The 20,651-nt window shown below is 38.4% G+C and overlaps 1 protein-coding gene across 5 annotated transcripts in view; it reads left to right on the top strand.

Moving 5' to 3' along the window:
• The first annotated feature begins 686 nt into the window (after window positions 1-686).
• The window catches only part of LOC124612518 (threonine--tRNA ligase 1, cytoplasmic), a 145,734-nt gene continuing 125,769 nt past the window's right edge, over window positions 687-20,651 (top strand). For 2 of the 5 annotated variants that reach the window (XM_047140772.1, XM_047140774.1), the window contains exon 1: window positions 699-825. Coding sequence is in view for 2 of the 5 variants with exons in the window: in XM_047140775.1 (XP_046996731.1) it covers window positions 874-939 (66 nt within the window). In the remaining 3 variants the exon portion in view is untranslated. Of the gene's footprint in view, window positions 940-20,651 lie in introns of all 5 variants that reach the window. The other 3 variants (XM_047140776.1, XM_047140773.1, XM_047140775.1) reach the window with 3 other exon arrangements.

Genomic DNA, 20,651 nt, shown 5'->3' on the forward strand with positions numbered 1-20,651 from the left:
TACACATAGGGTAAGGTTAACACAAAAGCGTTTGCTTTACATTTTTTCTGGCTACATTAACAGTCGAGTCACTTTCTCAAGTGCCGAAATGAGGAGATATATTTTTAAATAAACTCTACATCGTTTTGGCGTTCTCATGCAGAAAGGAACCCTGTATTAAAACGCATAAAAGCGCAGAGAAACGTTCCGTGAAACTATCCAGGAATATGAGACCGAAGCCTCTCAGCACTCCAAAGTTTTGGTCCAGTTATGCTATGTTGACAGGCCAATGAGCATTTTCGTGGTTGCACTTTATGCTAATTTTTGAATTAGTTTAATAACATAAATTATACCCTGAGACACAACTTTCACTAGTTGTAGAACGGCAAATAACAGTGCATAGTTCCACACGGAAAAAATGCTTACACATATCGATGTGCGAAACTATTCAGCAACCATTTGCGTACGCCCACAAGACCAAAATTTTGTTTCGATACCTCGAACTTAAGGTAGTTACCGGTACTGGTATAAAAAACTTAAAAATGATTTCTTGAACGACATTTAGATCAGTTTTTTGAACAAATATGTTTATTCCAGAACACGAAGTTATTCCTGATATAGAGTTAAATATGGCGTTACTGATCGACGAGAGAACAAGCTGACGCAAGAATTTTCTGCGTTGAGTGATGTAAACTGCTCGCCTCAGCTCCTATGTTGGCAAGACTACATTGCGTGAATGACGAAGAGTGATAACTGTACGCGTGTGTGTATCTGTGAATTTGTGTACATACAAAAAAAATGAGTGACAACGTGGTCGGAGAATCCGAGCTCCAAAACAGTGAAAAGGCATGAAATAAGGCAACGTTATTGTAATATCCGAAAACTATAGACTATATGATGTCAGCTGTAATTAGACACAGTAAATCCATAGCACGTGTACTGTTCAGGAATTTTGCAGCGGTTGGTAGGCCATGCTTTGTTGGCCCGCTAGCAGATATTTAGCACTCTTTCGAATACCCTATAACACAGCTTGCATATGTGATGTTAATGTTTCCTGCATCTTGTACTTCATATAATTTTAATGTATAAAGGTTGAGTGAGTGCTGTTTCGCGCTTTCGTGACAGGGTTATGTTACATACGTTAACGTGTTGTCTTCGTCGTGCTGCATGTAACTTGTGTATAGCCATTGAATTTTCGTTTCTTACGTTAGATCAGCGTTGTTAGGAGTAACCTAAAATCGTTCTGCGTAGGGCGAATAGTTCCAAAAGAGGTTAATATGTGTACGCCTCACTGCTCTGCAAGTGCTTGCAAATGTTCCGTTCCTTTGTAATGGTGCCTTATTAGTTATTTCTGTTGTAATGTGAGTGTTGATGTCCATCGGCATCATTTGTTATCTATCGTAGCCCATTTCATGTTATTGATCTAGTACGTTAGTTCATTGCTTTGTTTCGTTTTCGTCGTCATTCCCTGAATCTGACATTTCAAACGAAACTAGAGGTTTTCGATATTCAGAAAGACGTTCAAGAATTTCCACAAAACATGCTAGTTATGTTACGTTATTCCTAACTTTACATCCCCCCATAGCTTAATGTTCATTATTCTGACGTTTTACCCTGAGACACAATACACATACATTTTTATACAGTGCTTCCTGGCCTTGCATTCATGGGTTGTAGCAGGTTCTGTCAACAAATTAAAAAGCGCTGACATTTTAGGCAGTCACTATTTGTATTGGCTAGTATTCATTTGCTGTTATGCTCTTGCAGAATATTATTTAGTACTAACATCAAATGGTAACTGTAATGTTGTATGGATGAATAATAAATAGGCTGACAGTTCATTGTAGTACTATTACTACTTGTATTACATACATGTTTTATAAACTTTGGATATTGCATATTCCTTTCTAAATGCTTTAGTAAAAACTATGAAATATTCAGTTTATGAAATGTTTAATTAGGAAGTGTCTATGAAACCTAAAGTTACATGAGTGGGTGTATGGGGGATAGGCTACATGCCATGACTTGTAAATTTTTCAGAATACATATTTGTTTTGAGATGGATCTTCTCACAAGTGATTATGTGAACTAATATTATTAGTTTGCAACATGATTATAAAAAGTAGGGTCAAAGCTACATGATTAGCTGCTTCTATCATTTAGTAGGTTTTTCATGCTTGTGGCTTGTAAAGAAATAAATATTGGCTCAAAAACTTTACAATAATTTGTACATTTTATAAAATTTCTTTTGAGGAAGAAACATTTATAGTGAAAGTCTGTCCCTGTAACGCAAAGATTTGTACTGTATGGGAATGGAAGGACTATGCACTGGATAGTAGAAGGAAGAACAGTTCAGAATATTGGTAAAGATACTTTCATACATTCAAAACTGAATAGAAATACAGCAAGGAAAATCATAGTAATGAACAGAAACTGTAAAAAAAAAAAAAAAAAAAAAAAAAAAAAAAAAATGAGGGTGGGGGTGGTAAGACATATTCTAATGAGTAAGTTAACAAGTAGTAAGCTTTATTTGTATTTGGAATATGGCTGTGTGGTGCACATTTACAAATGCATCCTATGTACAAGTATTGTGGTCTTCCATCTGAAGACTTATTTAACACAGCTGTACTTGCTTGTCTATCTTCTCCAAGCCAATACATCTCCAAAGAACCATTTGAACCTGTTAAACATTTTCATCCCTCGGTCTCGCTCTGCTATTGTTACACCCCACACTCCCTTCAGTACCAAATTGACGATTTGTTGATGCCTCTGAATGTGTCCTGTTAATTGATCCCTTGTTGTAGTCAAATAGTGCCATAAGTTTTTTTTTTTTTTTATTTCTCCCCCAGTTGATACAGTACCGTCTTATTCGTTACACATTGTCATCAGTCATCAATATTCTTCTGTAGCACAACATTTCCAAAGCTTCTATAATTTTTTGGCTGAAATGATAATTGTCTAAGTTAAGAAACTTTCAAAAAAACCTTCCCAAGATTTAAATTTATATCCAATTTTAATAAAATCCTCTTTTTCAGAAGTGCTTCCCACGCTGTGACCAGTCTGCATTTTACACTTGCTCTGCTTTGGTCATCATCACTTGATTTGGTGTCCTAATAAGATAAATATAATGTAATTCCCTCAGCATTGTCCAATTTAATTCGACTGCTACATTCTGTTACTTTTGATTTGCTGTTGTTGATGCTCATCTTATAACCTCTCTGGGAATACGTAAGTGTCGCATTGCACCTACATCAGTATGGCGGAATAGGCTATTCTAAGCATCTCAAATGTGGCGCCTATGTCACTACAGACACACGGCAATAAACACGAAAATACGTATAAATAATTACAAAATCTACAGGAATCGGGCACTTCTCTTGATCTATGTAGGTCAACGGCCACTGACGATACCGAAACATCAACGCCTACAGCCAAAAACTGTGGAAATTGCAGTCAGACATTTCCCTTGACCACATCTGACAGTACCAAAACACCTATACCTACATATAAAAATATGAAAATTGGAATCGGTCATTTCCCTTGACGTATATAGGTCAATTATTACTACTGATACGAAAAAACCAACACCTACAACTACGAAAAACAAAACCTAAACCACAACACCTCAGAAATTAAAAACTCAAACATCCCTATTTAAATTAAAACACATTCACTACACAATAAATACACGAAACATTAGAACTCGAGAAAAATAGACCCAAAAACACAATTACTTACCAAATTTTGGCCGGCCATCCCAAAAACACACACACACACAGGATGCCATCAATCACAACAAGACGACATCTACAAACACAACCAATTCAAAACTCCACGGCAGACAGGTGGAATCAGACACTTCTGTTGACTCACCTCTTTTGACACAGTCTACTCCTATCATCTGGTCTTCCAAGTTTTTGTTGTCTCTGACAGAATTACAATGTCATCGGCAAACCTCAAGATCTTTATTCATTTTATCTGAACTTAAGTTCTTCCTCGGTTTATGTATGGTTTCCTTTACTGCTTGCTCATTGCGCAGATTGACCATCATCAAGGGTGTGCTTCAACTTTGTCTTACTTTCTTCTCAATTACTGATTTCCTTTCAAGTCTTTCTGCTTTCCCTTCTTTGCTTAGAACTGGCTTTCCATTTGAGCTCTTGATATTCATGCAAGTGGTTCTCTTTTCTCCAAAGGTCACTTTAATTTTCCTGTAGGCAGTATCTATCTTACCCCTAGTGAGATAAGCCTCTACATCCTTACATTTGTCCTCTAGCCATTTTGCACTTCCTGTCGATCTCATTTTTGAGACGTTTGTATTTCTTTTTGCCTGCTTCATTTATTGCATTTTTATATTTTCTCCTTTCATCAATTAAATTCAATATATCTTTTGTTACCCAAGGATTTGAGACGTCTTTTTACCTACTTGATCCTCTGCTGCCTTCACTACTTCATCCCTCAAAGCTACCCATTCTTCTTCTACTGTATTTCTTGCCCCCATTCCTGTCAATTGTTCCCTTATGCTCTCCCTGAAACTCTGTACAACCTCTGGTTCTTTCAGTTTATGCAGGTCCCATCTCCTTAAATTCCCACCTTTTTGCAGTTTTTTCAGTTTTAATCTACAGGTCATAACCAATAGATTGTGGTCAGAGTCCACATCTGCCCCTGGAAATATCTTAGAATTTAAAACCTGGTTCCTAAATCTGTCTTACCATTATATAATCTATCTGATACCTTTTAGTATCTCCAGGGTTCTTCCATGTATACAGCCTTCTTCCATGATTCTTAAACCAAGTTTTAGCTATGATTAAGTTGTGCTCTGTGCAAAATTCTACCAGGCGGCTTCCTCTTTCATTTCTTAGCCCCAATCCATATTCACCTACTACGTTTCCTTCTCTCCCTTTTCCTACTACCGAATTCCAGTCACCCATGACTATTAAATTTTCATCACCCTTCACTATCTGAATAATTTCTTTTATTTCAGCATACATTTCTTCAATTTCTTCATCATCTGCAGGGCTAGTTGGCATATAAATTTGTATTACTGTAGTAGGTGTGGGCTTCGTATCTATCTTGGCCACAATAATGCGTTCACTATGCTGTTTGTAGTAGCTTACCCGCACTCCTATTTTCCTATTCATTATTAAACCTACTCCTGCATTACCCCTATTTCATTTTGTGTTTATAACCCTGTAGGCACCTGACCAGAAGTCTTGTTCCTCCTGCCACCGAACTTCACTAATTCCTACTATATCTAACTTTAACCTATCCATTTCCCTTTTTAAATTTTCTAACCTACCTGCCCGTTTAAGCGATCTGACATTCCACGCTCCGATCCGTAGAATGCCAGATTTCTTTCTCCTGATAACGACATCCTCTTGAGTAGTCCCCGCCCGGAGATCCGAATGGAGGACTATTTTACCTCCGGAATATTTTACGTAAGAGGACGCCATCATCATTTAATCATACAGTAAAGCTGCATGCCCTCGGGAAAAATTACGACCGTAGTTTCCCCTTGCTTTCAGCCGTTCGCAGTACCAGCACAGCAAATCCGTTTTGGTTATTGTTACAAGGCCAGATCAGTCAATCATCCAGACTGTTGCCATTGCAACTACTGAAAAGGCTGCTGCCCCTCTTCAGGAACCACACGTTTGTCTGGCCTCTCAACAGATACCCCTCCATTGTGGTTGCACCTACGGTACAGCTATCTGTATCGCTGAGGCACACAAGCCTCCCCACCAACGGCAAGGTCCATGGTTCATGGGGCCAGGTCTAAAATAATATGTAGTCTCAATAATGCCAACATTTCTTTGAAATCCAAACTTATCTTCCCGGAGGTCAGCTTCTACCATTTTTCCCATTCTTCTGTAAATAATTTCTCAGTATTTTGCAACCATGACTTATTAACCTGATAGATCAGTAATACTCCCACCTATCAGCACCTGGTTTATTTGTAATGTGAATTACTACATTCTTTCCGAATTTTGGATATTTTACCTGTGTCATATCTTTCACACCAGGTGGAATGGTTTGTCATGGCTGTTTCCCCCAAAGATCTCAATAATTCTGAGGGAATGTCAACAACTCCAGGGGCATGGTTCTGACTTACTACATCTGTCAAATTCTTCTCATGGTGTCATATCTCCCATCTCACCTTCATGTACTTCCTCTTCCTTTTCAGTAATATTGTCTTCAGGTCCATTTCTCTACTTGTAACCCTGTATATATTCATTCCACTTTTTGTAGTTTGTTTAATTCTCTTCTACAGGCTTGCATTTCTCCTGTAGCCATTCATGCTTAGCCATTTTGTATTAGTCTCAATATATAGACGCTGCTATTCCTTTTCACCTGCTTCATTTGCTGCATTTTTTATAATTTAGCCTTCTCTCAATTGAAGTCAATATTTCTCGTGTTATTCAAGGATTTCTACTACGTCTCACCTCTTTATCCAATTGATGCTATGGTACCTCTGCTGTTTCATCTCTCTTAAGTTAACCATTTGTCTCTTACTCTATTCCTTTCTAGTGCTACAGTCAAATGTTAGTTAATGCTCCGTTAGAAACTCTCAATAACCTCTGATTCTTTCAACTCATCCTAGTCTCACCTCCTTAATTGTCTACCATTTTACAATTTCTTAACTTTTAATCTACAGTTCATAATGAATAAATTATGGTCAGAATCCACATCTGCCCCTGGAAATGTCTTATGGTTTAAAATATAGTTTCACAATCTCTGCTGTACCTTTGTATTATCAATCTGAAACTTCCCAGTTTGTCTTCCATGTATACAACATCCTTACATGATTCTTAAACCAATTGTCAATACTGACTAAATTAGGCTCTGTGCAAAATTCTATAATGTGGGTTCCTCTTTATTCCTTCTTTTCTTCCATTTCCTGCTATTGAATTTCAGTCTTCCATCACAATTAAATTTTCCTCTCTCTCTTAACTACATGAATAATTCCTTTTAGCTCATTGTACACTGACAAGGGGAAGCCCCGACATTGGGATAACAGTTTTTTTCAGACTTTGTACACCTGTAGTACGCCATTAAAACAACATAATGCACAAGTAGTAATGTGCACGACTCTGGAATTTCCGAAAAAAATTGCAACAGAATTTTTACTTGTCTGTTTGTGGCTTATGTATCCGTGCTTAGGTGTTGGACGCTAGAGTTCATGGTGGTCAAGTGACTAGTGTTCAACCTTCGTAAGATGAACATGTATGAGGCAACAGCTCAACTCCCACTCAGGCTTATTATTAATCTTTTCTTTATCACTGGCCATGTTATTTAGTTTATACGACATTTGAGAGGTAATACAATGAAAAAAAGTCTGTTTGCATGAAGTATCCATTTATGTTTTCCATGTCTGTATGACTAATACCATCCTGCAGCGTGTGATGTCGAGAACACATCCGACGAGTAATTGTACTCTTAGGGTCTGGCACATTGTGATGTACTGTATTACTGATTGTGAATGACATCATTCACATTATTATGTATCGAAATTTGAGTTGGGCTTCCCAAGCATGTCCCTCATACTTGAAAATTTAATTGTTTTTATTGTGGTCTTCAGTCCAGAGACTGGTTTGATGCAGCTCTCCATGCTACTCTATCCTGTGCAAGCTTCTTCATCTTCCAGTACCTACTGCAACCTACATCCTTCTGAATTTGCTTAGTGTATTCATCTCTTGGGCTCCCTCTTCCAGTTTTGTTCTCCATGCTGCCCTCCAATACAAAATTTGTGATCCCTTGATACCTCAGAACATGTCCTACCAACCGATCCCTTCTTCTAGTCAAGTTGTGCCACAAACTTCTCTTCTCCCCAATCCTATTCAATACCTCCTCATTAGTTACGTGATCTACCCATCTAATCTTCAGCAATCTTCTGTAGCACCACATTTCAAAAGCTTCTATTCTCTTCCTGTCCGAACTATTTATCGTCCATGTTTCACTTCCATACAAGGCCACACTCCATACAAATACTTTCAGAAACGACTTCCTGACACTTAAATCTATACTCGATGTTAACAAATTTCTCTTCTTCAGAAATGCTTTCCTTGCCATTGCCAGTCTACATTTTATATCCTCTCTACTTCGACCGTCATCAGTTATTTTGCTCCCCAAATAGCAAAACTACTTTACTACTTTAAGTGTCTCACTTCCTAATCTAATTCCCGCAGCATCACCCGATTTAATTCGACTACATTCCATTATCCTCATTTTGCTTTTGTTGATGTTCATCTTATATCCTCCTTTCAAGACACTGCCCATTTTGTCCGCTGCTCTTCCAGGTCCTTTGCTGTCTTTGACAGAATTACAATGTCATCGGCGACCCTCAAATTTTTTATTTCTTCTCCATGGATTTTAATTCCTACTCCGAATTTTTCTTTTGTTTCCTTTACTGCTTGCTCAATATACAGGTTGAATAACGTCAGGGATAGGCTACAACCCTGTCTCGCTCGCTTCCCAACCACTTTTTCCCTTTCATGCCCCTTGACTCTTATAACTGCCATCTGGTTTCTGTACAAATTGTAAATAGACTTTTTCTCCCTGTATTTGACCCCTGCCACCTTCAGAATTGGAAGGAGAGTATTCTGGTCAACATTGTCAAAAGCTTTCTCTGAGTCAACAAATGCTAGTAACGTAGGTTTGCCTTTCCTTAATCTATTTTCTAAGATAAGGTGCAGAGTCAGCATAGCCTCAAGTGTTCCGACATTTCTACAGAATCCAAACTGATCTTCCCCAAGGTCGGCATCTACCAGTTTTTCCATTCGTCTATAAAGAATTCGTATTAGTATTTTGCAGCCATGGCTTATTAAACTGATAGTTCAGTAATTTTCACATCTATCAACACCTGCTTTCTTTGGTATTGGAATTATTATGTTCTTTGTGAAGTCTGACGGTATTTCATCCATCTCATACATCTTGCTCACCAGATGGTAGAGGCTATCAGTAGTTCTAATGGAATGTTGTCTACTCCCGGGGCCTTGTTTTGGCTTAGGTCTTTCAGTGCTCTGTCAAATTCTTCACGCAGTATCATTTCATCTTCATCTACATCTCTTCCATTTCTATAATATTGTCCTTAAGAACATCGCCCTTGTATAGACCCTCTGTATACTCCTTCCACGTTTCTGCTTTCCCTTCTTTGCTTAGAACTGGGTTCCCATCTGAGCTCTTGATATTCATGCAAGTGGTTCTCTTTTCTCCAAAGATCACTTTAATTTTCCTGTAGGCAGTATCTATCTTACCCGTAGTGAGATATGCCACTACATCCTTACATTTGTCCTCTAGCCATCCCTGCTTAGCCATTTTCCACTTCCTGTCGATCTCATTTTTGATGAAATTCAATATATCTTCTGTTACCCAAGGATTTCTACTAGCTCTCATCTATATACCTACTTGATCTTCTGCTGCCTTCACTATTTCATCTCTCAAAGCTACTCATTCTTCTTCTACTGTATTTCTTGCCCCCATTCTTGTCAGTCATTCCCTAATGCTCTGTCTGAAACGCTCTACAACCTCTGGTTCTTTCAGTTTATCCAGGTCCCCTCTCCTTCAATTCCTATCTTTTTGCAGTTTCTTCAGTTTTAATCTGCAGTTCGTGACCAATAGATTGTGGTCAGTGTCCACATCTGCCTCTGTAAGTGTCTTACAATTTAAAACCTGGCTCCTAAATCTCTGTCTTACCATTAGAAAATATATCTGAAACCTTCTAGTATCTCCATGCCTCTTCCATGTTTACAATGTTCTGTCATGATTCTTGAACTAAGTGTTAGCTATGATTAATTTATGCTCTGTGCAAAATTCTACCAGGCAGCTTCCTCTTTCATTTCTTACCCCCATTCCATATTCACCTACTATGTTTCCTTCTCTTCCTTTTCCTATTATTGAATTCCAGTCACCCATGACTATTAAATTTTTGTCTCCCTTCACTACCTGAACAATTTCTTTTATCTCATCACACATGTCATCAATTTCTTCATCATCTGTAGAGCTAGTTGGCATATAAACTTGTGCTACTGTAGTAGGTGTGGGCTTCGTGTCTATCTTGGCCACAATGAAGTGTTCACTATGCTGTTTGTAGTACTTACCCACACTCCTTTTTTTTTATTCATTATTAAACCTACTCCTGCATTAGTTCTATTTGATTGTGTATTTATAACCCTGTATTCACCTGACCAGAAGTCTTGTTCCTCCTGCCACCGAACTTCACTAATTCCTGCTATATCTATCTTTAACCTATCCATTTCCCTTTTTAAATTATCTAACCTACCTGCCCAATCAAGGGATCTGACACTCCATGCTCCGATATGTAGAATACCAGTTTTCTTTCTCCTGATAACAACATCCTCCAGAGTAGTCCCCACCCAGAGATCCAAATGGGGGACTATTTTACCTTCGGAATATTTTACCCAAGAGGACGCCTTCATCATTTAACCATACAGTAAAGCTGCATGCCCTCAGGAAAAATTACAGCTGTAGTTTCCCCTTGCTTTCAGCCGTTTGCAGTACCAGCACAGAAAGGCCGTTTTGGTTAGTGTTACAAGGCCAGCTCAGTCAATCATCCAGACTGTTGCCCCTGCAAGTACTGTAAAGGCTGCTGCCCCTCTTCAGGAACCACACGTTTGTCTGGCCTCTCAACAGATACCCCTACGTTGTGGTTGCACTTACGGTACGTCTATCTGTATCGCTGAGGCACCCAAGCCTCCCCACCAACGGCATGGTTCATGGGGAGGGGGGAGGATTTAATTACAAATAGTAAATAGCAAAATAACATATGAAATTCACAACTACCTCATGAAAATGAACGTGTGTTTTTTCATTACATTACCTCTCAAATGTCATATAAATTAAATAATGTGACCAACGATGAAAACATATAGATTAAAAAATAAGTGTTAGCGGGATTTGAACCATCACCTCATCCACGACCCTCTTAGATATCGCGAACGCTTTCCCCGTAACCACAATGACTTCTTATGGCTGGCACCTTCACATAGATACATCAGTTACGTAATAGAAGGGTAAAACTTCTCTTGTGATTTTCTCAGAATTGCCCGAGTAGTGCACCTTACTACTTGCATATTATGTTGCTGTAATGGCCTACTAAAGTTGTAGAAAATCTGAAGTAAAACAGTCATCCCAATGTCGAGGCCTCCCCTTGTGAGATGACTGAAGTCGTTCGACACCACCTAATATCATGATGGACCTCATTTTGCCCGCCATAGTGCAGCAGCCTTGCTGCCTCTATAGCTGTCCATAATTGCTAAAGGGTTGAAGGATTTTGTACACAAACTGATCTGTGTTCGATGGGATTCGTGTTGGGCGATCTGGGTTGCCAAACCATTCACTTGAATTGTCCAGAATGTTCTCCAAACTAGTTGCAATCAATTGTTGCCTGGTGACACGGTGCTTTGTCATCCATAAAAATTCCAACATTGTTTGGGAACATGAAGTCCATGAATGGCCACATATTGTCTGCAAGTGATTGAACATTCAGGAGGCCCAGTCCAACCATTGTAAACGCAACCCCAACCATTATGGAGCTACCACAAGCTTGCACAGTGCCTTGACATTTTGGGTCCATGACTTCATGGTGTCTGCACCACACTCAAACCCTACCATCAGTTCTTACCAACTGACTGGAACCATGACCAGGCCACAGTTTTCCAGTGTAGGATCCACCCAATATATGGTCATGAGACCAGGAGAAGTGCTGAAAGCGATGTCATGCTGTTAGCAAAGGCACTCATATCGGTTGTCACTCAGCGTTCAGATTGGGCCATTGTTGTGCGGCCATAACCATTTTGGAAACATTTTCCCATGAATCACCTGATTACAAATGACAGCTCTGCCAATCCACTACCCTTTTAAACCTTGTGTATGTGATAGTATCCCCATCTGTATGTGTGCATATCTCTATCCCATGACTTTTGCCATCTCAGTATACATTCTTTTGATTTCTACTGTGGTTTGTGCTGACTTTGTGTCTGTTTTGGCTACAATAGTGTGTTCATTATGCTGTCCATAGTAATTTGCCTGCATTCCTATTTTCTTATTCGTTATTAGACACGTTGTCGCTAACCATGGGTCCAATGCAGGACATATTTTTGAAATTACTAAAAAATCTTAACTGAAACATAAAGCCTTTTTTGTTCAGTTTTATTTTTCATTAGACATAACAATAACTGCCTAAGTTAGCAGATTAAAATTTTTGATCATATAACCTTTTAATCAGTTTAGTTGTGCATCTTATGTTTAGAAACTGAGTTCATGTCTAGCAGTGTGATATGAAAATTTAGCCTCTTTAGCAGCACAGTCCAGATCACTGTTATTCCCACCTTCAGCTTTAAGAAAACTTCTTATGTTTCAGTAGCATTAATAGCACTGGTTTTTTCATGTGGTCTTTAATATAACCCTTTCCCTTATGTTCGAAAGAAAATTCTGCAGGACAATAGTGTATGATAAACATGTTCATTGCTATCGCCATTACATAAGTTGAAATTTGTATTTCTGTTGCGGGTTAACATTAATTGCACACTTTCTTTTGCCCATTGCAAAACAATGAGACACAAAACGAACAGAGATAAAAGGATCAAAGATGTGTAGACGAGTTCCTTTTGTCGTCAAATCACTAAGTGACATATTGTAGTGGAGCCAGTAGCCACGCCTCCCTTTCGTCGTCAGTGCTTTCTCCTAGGTCAGCTGAGAGAGAATGTTTAGAAATGCAATATTGAACAGATAGGTCAAAGATTTTGAAAAATCCTCACCAGCCATAAAATTCTCAAACCCCAGACATTTTTGCAACTTTGGACAGCATTAAAAAACCAGGAGTGTTTGGACTAATCCCAGACATGTGGTAAACCTAACATGCTCCTGAATTACACCTATTTTATTTTTTATTTATAACTCTGTATTCACCTGACCAAAAGTTCTTTTCTTCATACCACCAAAGTTCACTATTTCCCACTACTAACTTCACCCTCTCCATCTCCATTTTTAAATTCTCTAAGAACCCTACCAATTTAGGCCATGTGACTTTCCATGGTTCTGGTGATGGTACCCTCCTGCGTAGTTCCCACCCAGAGACTGAATGGGGAACTATTTTATCCAAAAGGATAGGAACATTATTGAACCAACAGAAACGCTGTATGCCCTCCAGAAAAAATATTGACCCTTAGTTTCCCCCTTCGTTTTGAGCTGTTCACAGTGGTAGCAGAGCAAGGCCATGTTGGCTAATGTTACAAGGCCAGATCAGTTAGTCATTCAGATTCTTTACAGAGCAACTATTGAAAAGGCTGCTTGACCCTTTTCAGGAGCTACATTTGCTCATGGCCTCTCCAAAGATACCCCTCAAATGTGGTTTCACCTATGGGACAGATATCTGTATTGTTGAGACATTCAAGCCACTACACTTCAACAATGTTTGTTGGGTGGAAGGGGGGGAGGGGTGTGTCTGTCAGTCATTTAATGTATTGGTCAAGTGATTAAATATTTTGATAGCAGATACCAAAAATCTTATGTATGGAAAGGTAGGTGGTAAAAATATTGTTGTTGTTGTTGTGGTGGTCTTCAGTCCTGCGACTGGTTTGATGCAGCTCTCCATGCTACTCTATCCTGTGCAAGCTTCTTCATCTCCCAGTACTTACTGCAACCTACATCCTTCTGAATCTGCTTAGTGTATTCATCTCTTGGTCTCCCTCTACGATTTTTACCTTCCACGCTGCCCTCCAATGCTAAATTTGTGATCCCTTGATGCCTCAAAACATGTCCTACTCCTCATCTCCCCAATTCTATTCAATACCTCCTCATTAGTTATGTGATCTACCCATGTAATCTTCAGCATTCTGCTGTAGCACCGCATTTCGAAAGCTTCTATTCTCTTCTTGTCCAAACTATTTATCGTCCACATTTCACTTCCATACATGGCTACACTCCATACAAATACTTTCAGAAATGATTTCCTAACACTTAAATCTATACTCAATGTTAACAAATTTCTCTTCTTCAGAAACGATTTCCTTGCCATTGCCAGTCTACATTTTATATCCTCTCTACTTCGACCATCATCAGTTATTTTACTTCCTAAATAGCAAAACTCATTTACTACTTTAAGTGTCTCATTTCCTAATCTAATTCCCTCAGCATCACCCGATTTAATTTGACTACATTCCATTATCCTCGTTTTTTATATATAGTAAGGGATCTAAAAAGAACAAATATCTTATGTGTAATAGGAAGACCTTTTATTCATTGTCAGAAGAGTAATCGTGAGACACTGGCAATAACCAAGTATTTGCGGGTATACCATACCTTGGTTTTTCTAATGTGCTTACATTTATTAAATTGTATTTGGCAGTTATTGTATGTTGTCATATAAATATGAACTTGGTAGGTATTGGGGGTAGTATTGACAGTTACTGAATTACAAAGGTATCGAACAGAAACTACTACAATTACAGTATTACATTTTGTTGTTGTATGTTTTTCTCATTATACAGTACAGTACTATTAGAATTTGAATGAAGTGGGGGAGTAGTACAGTAAATCCCAGTCATTTGCTAATCTACTCATGAGGGGGGGGGGGGGGGGGGACACATTTATTTGAGATAAGATTTGTGTGTGTGTGTGTGTGTGTGTGTGTGTGTGTGTGTGTGTGAATCCATGTTGCCATCGAAAGAGGATTTTCTTCCATTTTTGTGAATGAAAACTTATTAGTAGTGATTGGAGGCTTAAAAGTGTTATTCCATGCTGCAGTGCTTCATCACTTTAATATTTCACTGCATTTGCTGTTTCAAATCTGTTGCGGAAGCAGCCACTTTCATCACTTAGCATTAGAAATTAGTGTTGCATCTTTCAGCACAAGAAGTGTTGTAAGATAAATTCACAGTATTGATTGATGTGTAATGTGACACGAATTTATATGACCTGCCGAAAGTTTCCTTTTGTTGGAAGTCATCAAGCTCTCATCTCCCCTCCTCCCCCATGTCCAGCCTGAATCTGTGCAGACAATCCACAAAGCTCATATCTTGTGGATGAGCTGTAGTGGCTTTAAGTATGAGTGTATCATGAATTTGGTTTGATGAACCTTATGTCAGCACTCAAGTATGAATTGCTGAATACTAGTGTAGATTTACTTATTCACATCTGTTTCTTTAAGAGATTAAATATTGATTCACCAGATACACACATGAATGGGCTCTTTTTCTTGCACACATTTAGTTAGTGTTGACTGTTAACTGAGCCCCATTAGCAAGTTTGTAAGTGCCAAGAGAGGGTAGGTCTAACTATAGTCATTAATGGTTCCATTGCTTTCCTTTGGTGCCAGACACATTTAAAACATGTATAATCCCTTCTTTTTGTTCATCTTTTGTAGCCAGTCATTGCCCATGTCAGGCACAATTATCTCAGAAGTCCACTTGTTACTTTCATTTCAAACTTAAGGTTGTCATGTAGTTCCCTTCCCATATTATGTAATTTCTAGGCAGCTTAATTTGTACTTAATGCCTGTGAGTACTCATGATTGAAAAGATAATTTTATTACTATAGTAGCTGTTTACAAACATTTCTCAATCTAGTAGGTTTTGGGCAGCTAGAAAGGGGTCCTGCACAAAGATAGTGTATCATATCTGTGAACCAAAAACTTAGTTGAAGGCACTGTAATGGTTAATACTATCTGCCTTCCCTGTATCAGTATCGGGGGATCTTTGAACACATTTTATATGTATGTTCTATGTCTTAGGCATTTATCTTTCTTTTATGTCTACACATATTGTCGTGGTTTGAGATATGTTTGCTTAGTACAGTGTTCTAAAGTTGCCACAGAAATGTTCATTGTAAATGAATGTGTATACACGCATCTTTATGTTGGAACGGTGTGTGCTCAATTGTCAAATTAAATGTGAAGTACCAGATCTGTTTTTCATAATCTGTTCATTGTTTCCTGCATCTTGCTTTATAGTGGAGGGTGCTTTAGTTAGCTTTTGGACTGCAAAAATATTTCATTATAGATATCATATACATCATTCTGACAAAAATTGCTCCTTATTGTTCTTAAGTCTTTTTAGGAATAGGGCATAAGTTTCTCACTGGAAATAGTAAAACAACAAAAAAGTGCTGTTTCTGAAAAACCATGTTATTTCTTGAAATCATTAGTTTCCTACTGGGCCATTTTATGTTTTGAAAGACACGACATGTAGAAAAGCAGTGCCACCTCCCATAACTGTGAAAAACAACAAATGTAACTGAAAGCTGGGAAAAGAATTGAGTAAGTTTCTCTGTCTCTCCAAAGATAGATAATACTGGATGCAAATCTCATGGAGACTTCAGAAAGATGCAAGTTGCATGCAGGTGCAATACATTGCTACAGATACTGAAGGAAAGGAGTTGGACTCAGAAATGAAAAAGTCATGGGTAGCTCTGGGGTGTCACAGGAAGCTTCTGTGTCAAGACATGCAGATGTCACAATAAATGGAACCACTTCATCTAGTATATGATGATACATGAAAACATGAAAGGAAGAGAAAAAATTAATAAAACTACACCATGAGAAATAATTTTAAAAACATTCTAGAAATATGAGGAAGACACAAAAGTACTACAGAAGCCAAGAAATTCAGAAATTCCAGTGTCCAAAACAAAACAAAAAGAAATGTCAAATACTCTGAAGCAGTACATAGTTGGAATTCATGGCTGGAAAGTGAAGAGAAAAGTTGAAAGGCAGACTCATAATGAGTTATTGTAAGTTCTTACATAATGAATGATGACACAGAAAATTCGTATACGTATATGGCAAACAACATAAGCTTTCAGTAATGAATTTTATTCCTTAGTTAGATATTTTTTAAACTTGATAGTAAGATTCCCCAATCTATTTGAATACTGTTGTGTGTTTTCTTGAGATTTTTACAGACAGCAGTATATTTGTTGGTACTGTTCTCTGTTCTGACATATATTAGTTCATTGTCTTTTTTGTTTTATACACAATGGACACAATACAAATTTTTAAAATAGGCCTTGTCTTGTTTTACCATTATTTGAAACACACACACACACACACACACACACACACACACACTCACACTTTTGGAACCATTGAATGAGGTGGCACAATTGGAAATAAATGCTAAATTTATATTTATGAATTTGTCTATTCTTATCCACCTGAGATCAACAACAGGAAGCTTTAGTCTTACTTGACATTCGGAAATGCATCTTTTGCAGCTTGAGGAATATTACAAAAAAAGAGTTGTGTGTGGTAGTCAGAAGCTTAAGTGTTGTTGTAGTCTTCAATCCAGAGACAGGTTTGATACAATCGTCCACACTAGTCTATACTGTAGCAGTCTCTTTATCCATGTGTGACTGGTCCAACCTACTTCCATTAGCATTGCTGACTGTAGTTAAACACTGGTCTCCCTCTACAGTTTTTACACCTGTCATTCCTTTCTCGTCATCTGCACCCCACCCCCCCCCCCCCCCCCCTCCCTCTCCCACCTCCAATTCCGTTACCTAACTGATGATCACTTGAGGCCTCAGAATGTGTCATATTTACTGATCCCTTCTTTCAGTCAAGTTGTGGCATAAATTTATTTTTTCCCGAATTTGATTTAGTAGCTTGTCATTGATTATCCTATCTGTAGAGCTTTCCACATCATAAAGCACTCATTAATGAAATTTCCAACTTGGAATAAATGCAAATTAATGTTCTAAATGTTTTTATGTATTTATTTACTCTAATCATTTGAGGCCCTCTCAAGCATCAGACCAAAGTACTCATAAAGGATTTCTGTTCTTACATGAATGAATGAGGCATATTGCAAAAACAGTGATGAATGTTTGGAAATTTGCCAAAGTAAACGTGGGAAGTCAGATATCTAGCATTGAACCATTTAGTGTGTTGGCACTGTGACATGTCAGACATTTTGTGAACATGGCAATGACCATGTACCTTTAATGAAATATTGAAATATTAACACAACGTGGAGCACTGACAGATATGTCTGGTCCCTGATTCTGAATTCCTGTGTAACAGTTAGTTTTAAATGAGTCCTGTTATTGTTTGTGTGAGCACAGAAATGACGTGTACATTGGTAAAACTGTCCTTTTTGGTCATCAGTGGTCTGATTTCTAAGCTATAATTTATTCTTCAGTAGATTTAACGAAATCATGGTTACTGTCTTGTTTTGGTATAGTTTTTGTGACACGCTGTAGGCTGAACTGCAGGTATGATGATCAAATCACCTCTGTTATCAAATCAGTGTTAGCTCTTAATATTTAACAACATTTTCACAGCAGTCACAATCATAAAGAAACTGCAAATGTGGAAGGTTTGCCCTTCCTTCAGCATATCTTAGCACTTTAGTGCAGCAGGTAGCATCCTATCACGTTGGAAATGACCACATCTTAAACAGTAAAAGAGTAACTACCTCAACTGAGCAAGTACAGCACACATTAACTGCCCCCTAAGAGTATCTTGCTACTCCTAACCAGTGAATGCACTATATTGTGTGTCTTATTTTAATGCACAGAAATAGTATGCCAATTATTCGTGCAAGCATATTTCTGTCTGTCTTCATTTGTTATCTTAATCCAATCTTATTATTGAAAAGAACTGTCACATTGGTTTAAAAAAATTAAAAATTCCTGCCAACTATATGTTATGTTTTTGTGTAGTAGTAGTAGTAGTAGTAGTAGTAGTAGGTATTCTGCCTTAAGGCAGGTCTTGTCATGGGTTAAGCCTCTTCCACTTTTGTCTGTCCATAGCCAGTCTTTTCATTTCTGAATATTTGCCTCCTTGGATATTGTGCAGCATTTGATATCTTCTTTTTCCTCTTCTCCTTTTTCTCTTCACCATTCCTTCTACTCCTTCCTTCAATAAACAGTCCCTCCTCAAACAATGTCCAATGCAGTCCTGTTTTGTCTTTCTAATGACTTTCAGCATGTTTCTTTCTTCTCCATCTCTTCTTAATACTCCTTCGTTCCTTTCTCGGTCTTCCCATTTCACTTTTTCCATTCTCCTCCATATCCATATGTCTAGTACCTCCAATCTTCTTTCATCTTCCTTCCTCAATTTCCAGGTCTCCACACCATACAGTGCAATGTTTCAGATGTAACTGGCATTTATTCATTCGTATTCTGGTACAAATCAATTTTTTTCTTAACTTTTGGTTTTGAATATTACAGTTGTTCTAAGACATGCAAGAATTGACACATTCAAACATACTTCAGTCACAAAGACATTTTTATAGCCATCTTTTAGGCAAGGGAATCTTCAGCCTTTTAGATTATCTGGACCATATTAGAAGATGATTGTTTTTGATTTTTGAGCTGCACATAATAGACGTATCAGTTGTTTGGGGGGAGGGGGGGGGGGGCACGATGTACCAGTGAGGGAATAGCATTGTGTGGCTGTAGTTTTGTATTGAAAATATTCAGTTTATGATAATTTGACATAAACAGCCCCCCCCCCCTCCACTAATCATGTAATACAGTGATACATACTCACTTCTTGAGCCAATTTGATAATTGCTTTGGGCTGCATGTTGCCCACTGGTTTGGACACCCCTGTTCCATACTCTGCAGTAAAACTAGTGGGCATCTGTTGAGGTCATGAAGCTAAGAATGCATCCAGTAACAGGAACATATGAAGCACGACCGTAGATGCCATTATGATTACAAACTCCTTTAGGAATGTTGAGGTGCCTTTGCAAAGTACTTATTTTTATCCCATTTATTTGAATAAATGTCACTTTTGCAGTTGAGTGATCAACATGATGAATTAAATGATTAATGGAAAATCTCATATAAAGATATGAAAAAAATTCTAACAAAGAGATAAAGGGGCTGGACAGTACTTACCTCAGCTCAGTACAGCCGATAGATACAAAAAACAGAACAGAAAATTTACGTATCCTAGCTTTTGGAACTTTGTTCCTTCGTCAGGGGAGAGAGAGGGGAAGAAAGGAAAGTGGATTCAGTTACTCACAACCCAGGTTATGAAGCAAGAGCAGCAAGGTTTACCTTTCCCCCGTTACTTCATAACCTGGGTTGTGAGTAACTGAATCTACTTTCCCTTCTTCCCCTTCCCCCCCCCCTCCCCCCCCCCCCCCCCCCACTCTCCTCCCTGATGAAGGAACAAAGTTCTCCAAAGCTAGGATATGTACATTTTCTGTTCTGTTTTGTGTATCTGTCGGCTTTACTGAGCTGAGGTAAGTACTGGCCAACCCCTCTATCTCTTTACAACATGATGAATTTTCACATATAGGTACAGGATTTAATCTTTAAAACTATCAAGGTTTTCTTTGGTGGATGTAATGGAACAACGTCTGAGCTTCATGAGAACAGTCGAAAAGTAAAACGAGTGGCTTCAGTTATGCAAATTAATGGGAAATACGGAAGCGTCCGATCCCGCCCGTCTGCTTTGACCCATGGCGTCACAAATATGGCGGAAACAAAAACAAACACACACACTTTCCACAAGAAGCCTAATGACACTAACGGGACAAGCGCGGGAAATGGGGTGTTTTGGGTGGGGGGCAAACTAAATATAAACAAATTTAGACGCCTTGCGTAGCTACAACGTGTAAGTGAAGACAGCCATGCATGAATACCCACCCACCTCCACAGGGGTCGTAACCCCTGCAACCCATAGAAGATAAAGATGCTTCAGTAGC

This window comes from Schistocerca americana, chromosome 4 (assembly GCF_021461395.2).
Source record: "Schistocerca americana isolate TAMUIC-IGC-003095 chromosome 4, iqSchAmer2.1, whole genome shotgun sequence".
NCBI classification, from domain to species: domain Eukaryota; kingdom Metazoa; phylum Arthropoda; class Insecta; order Orthoptera; family Acrididae; genus Schistocerca; species Schistocerca americana.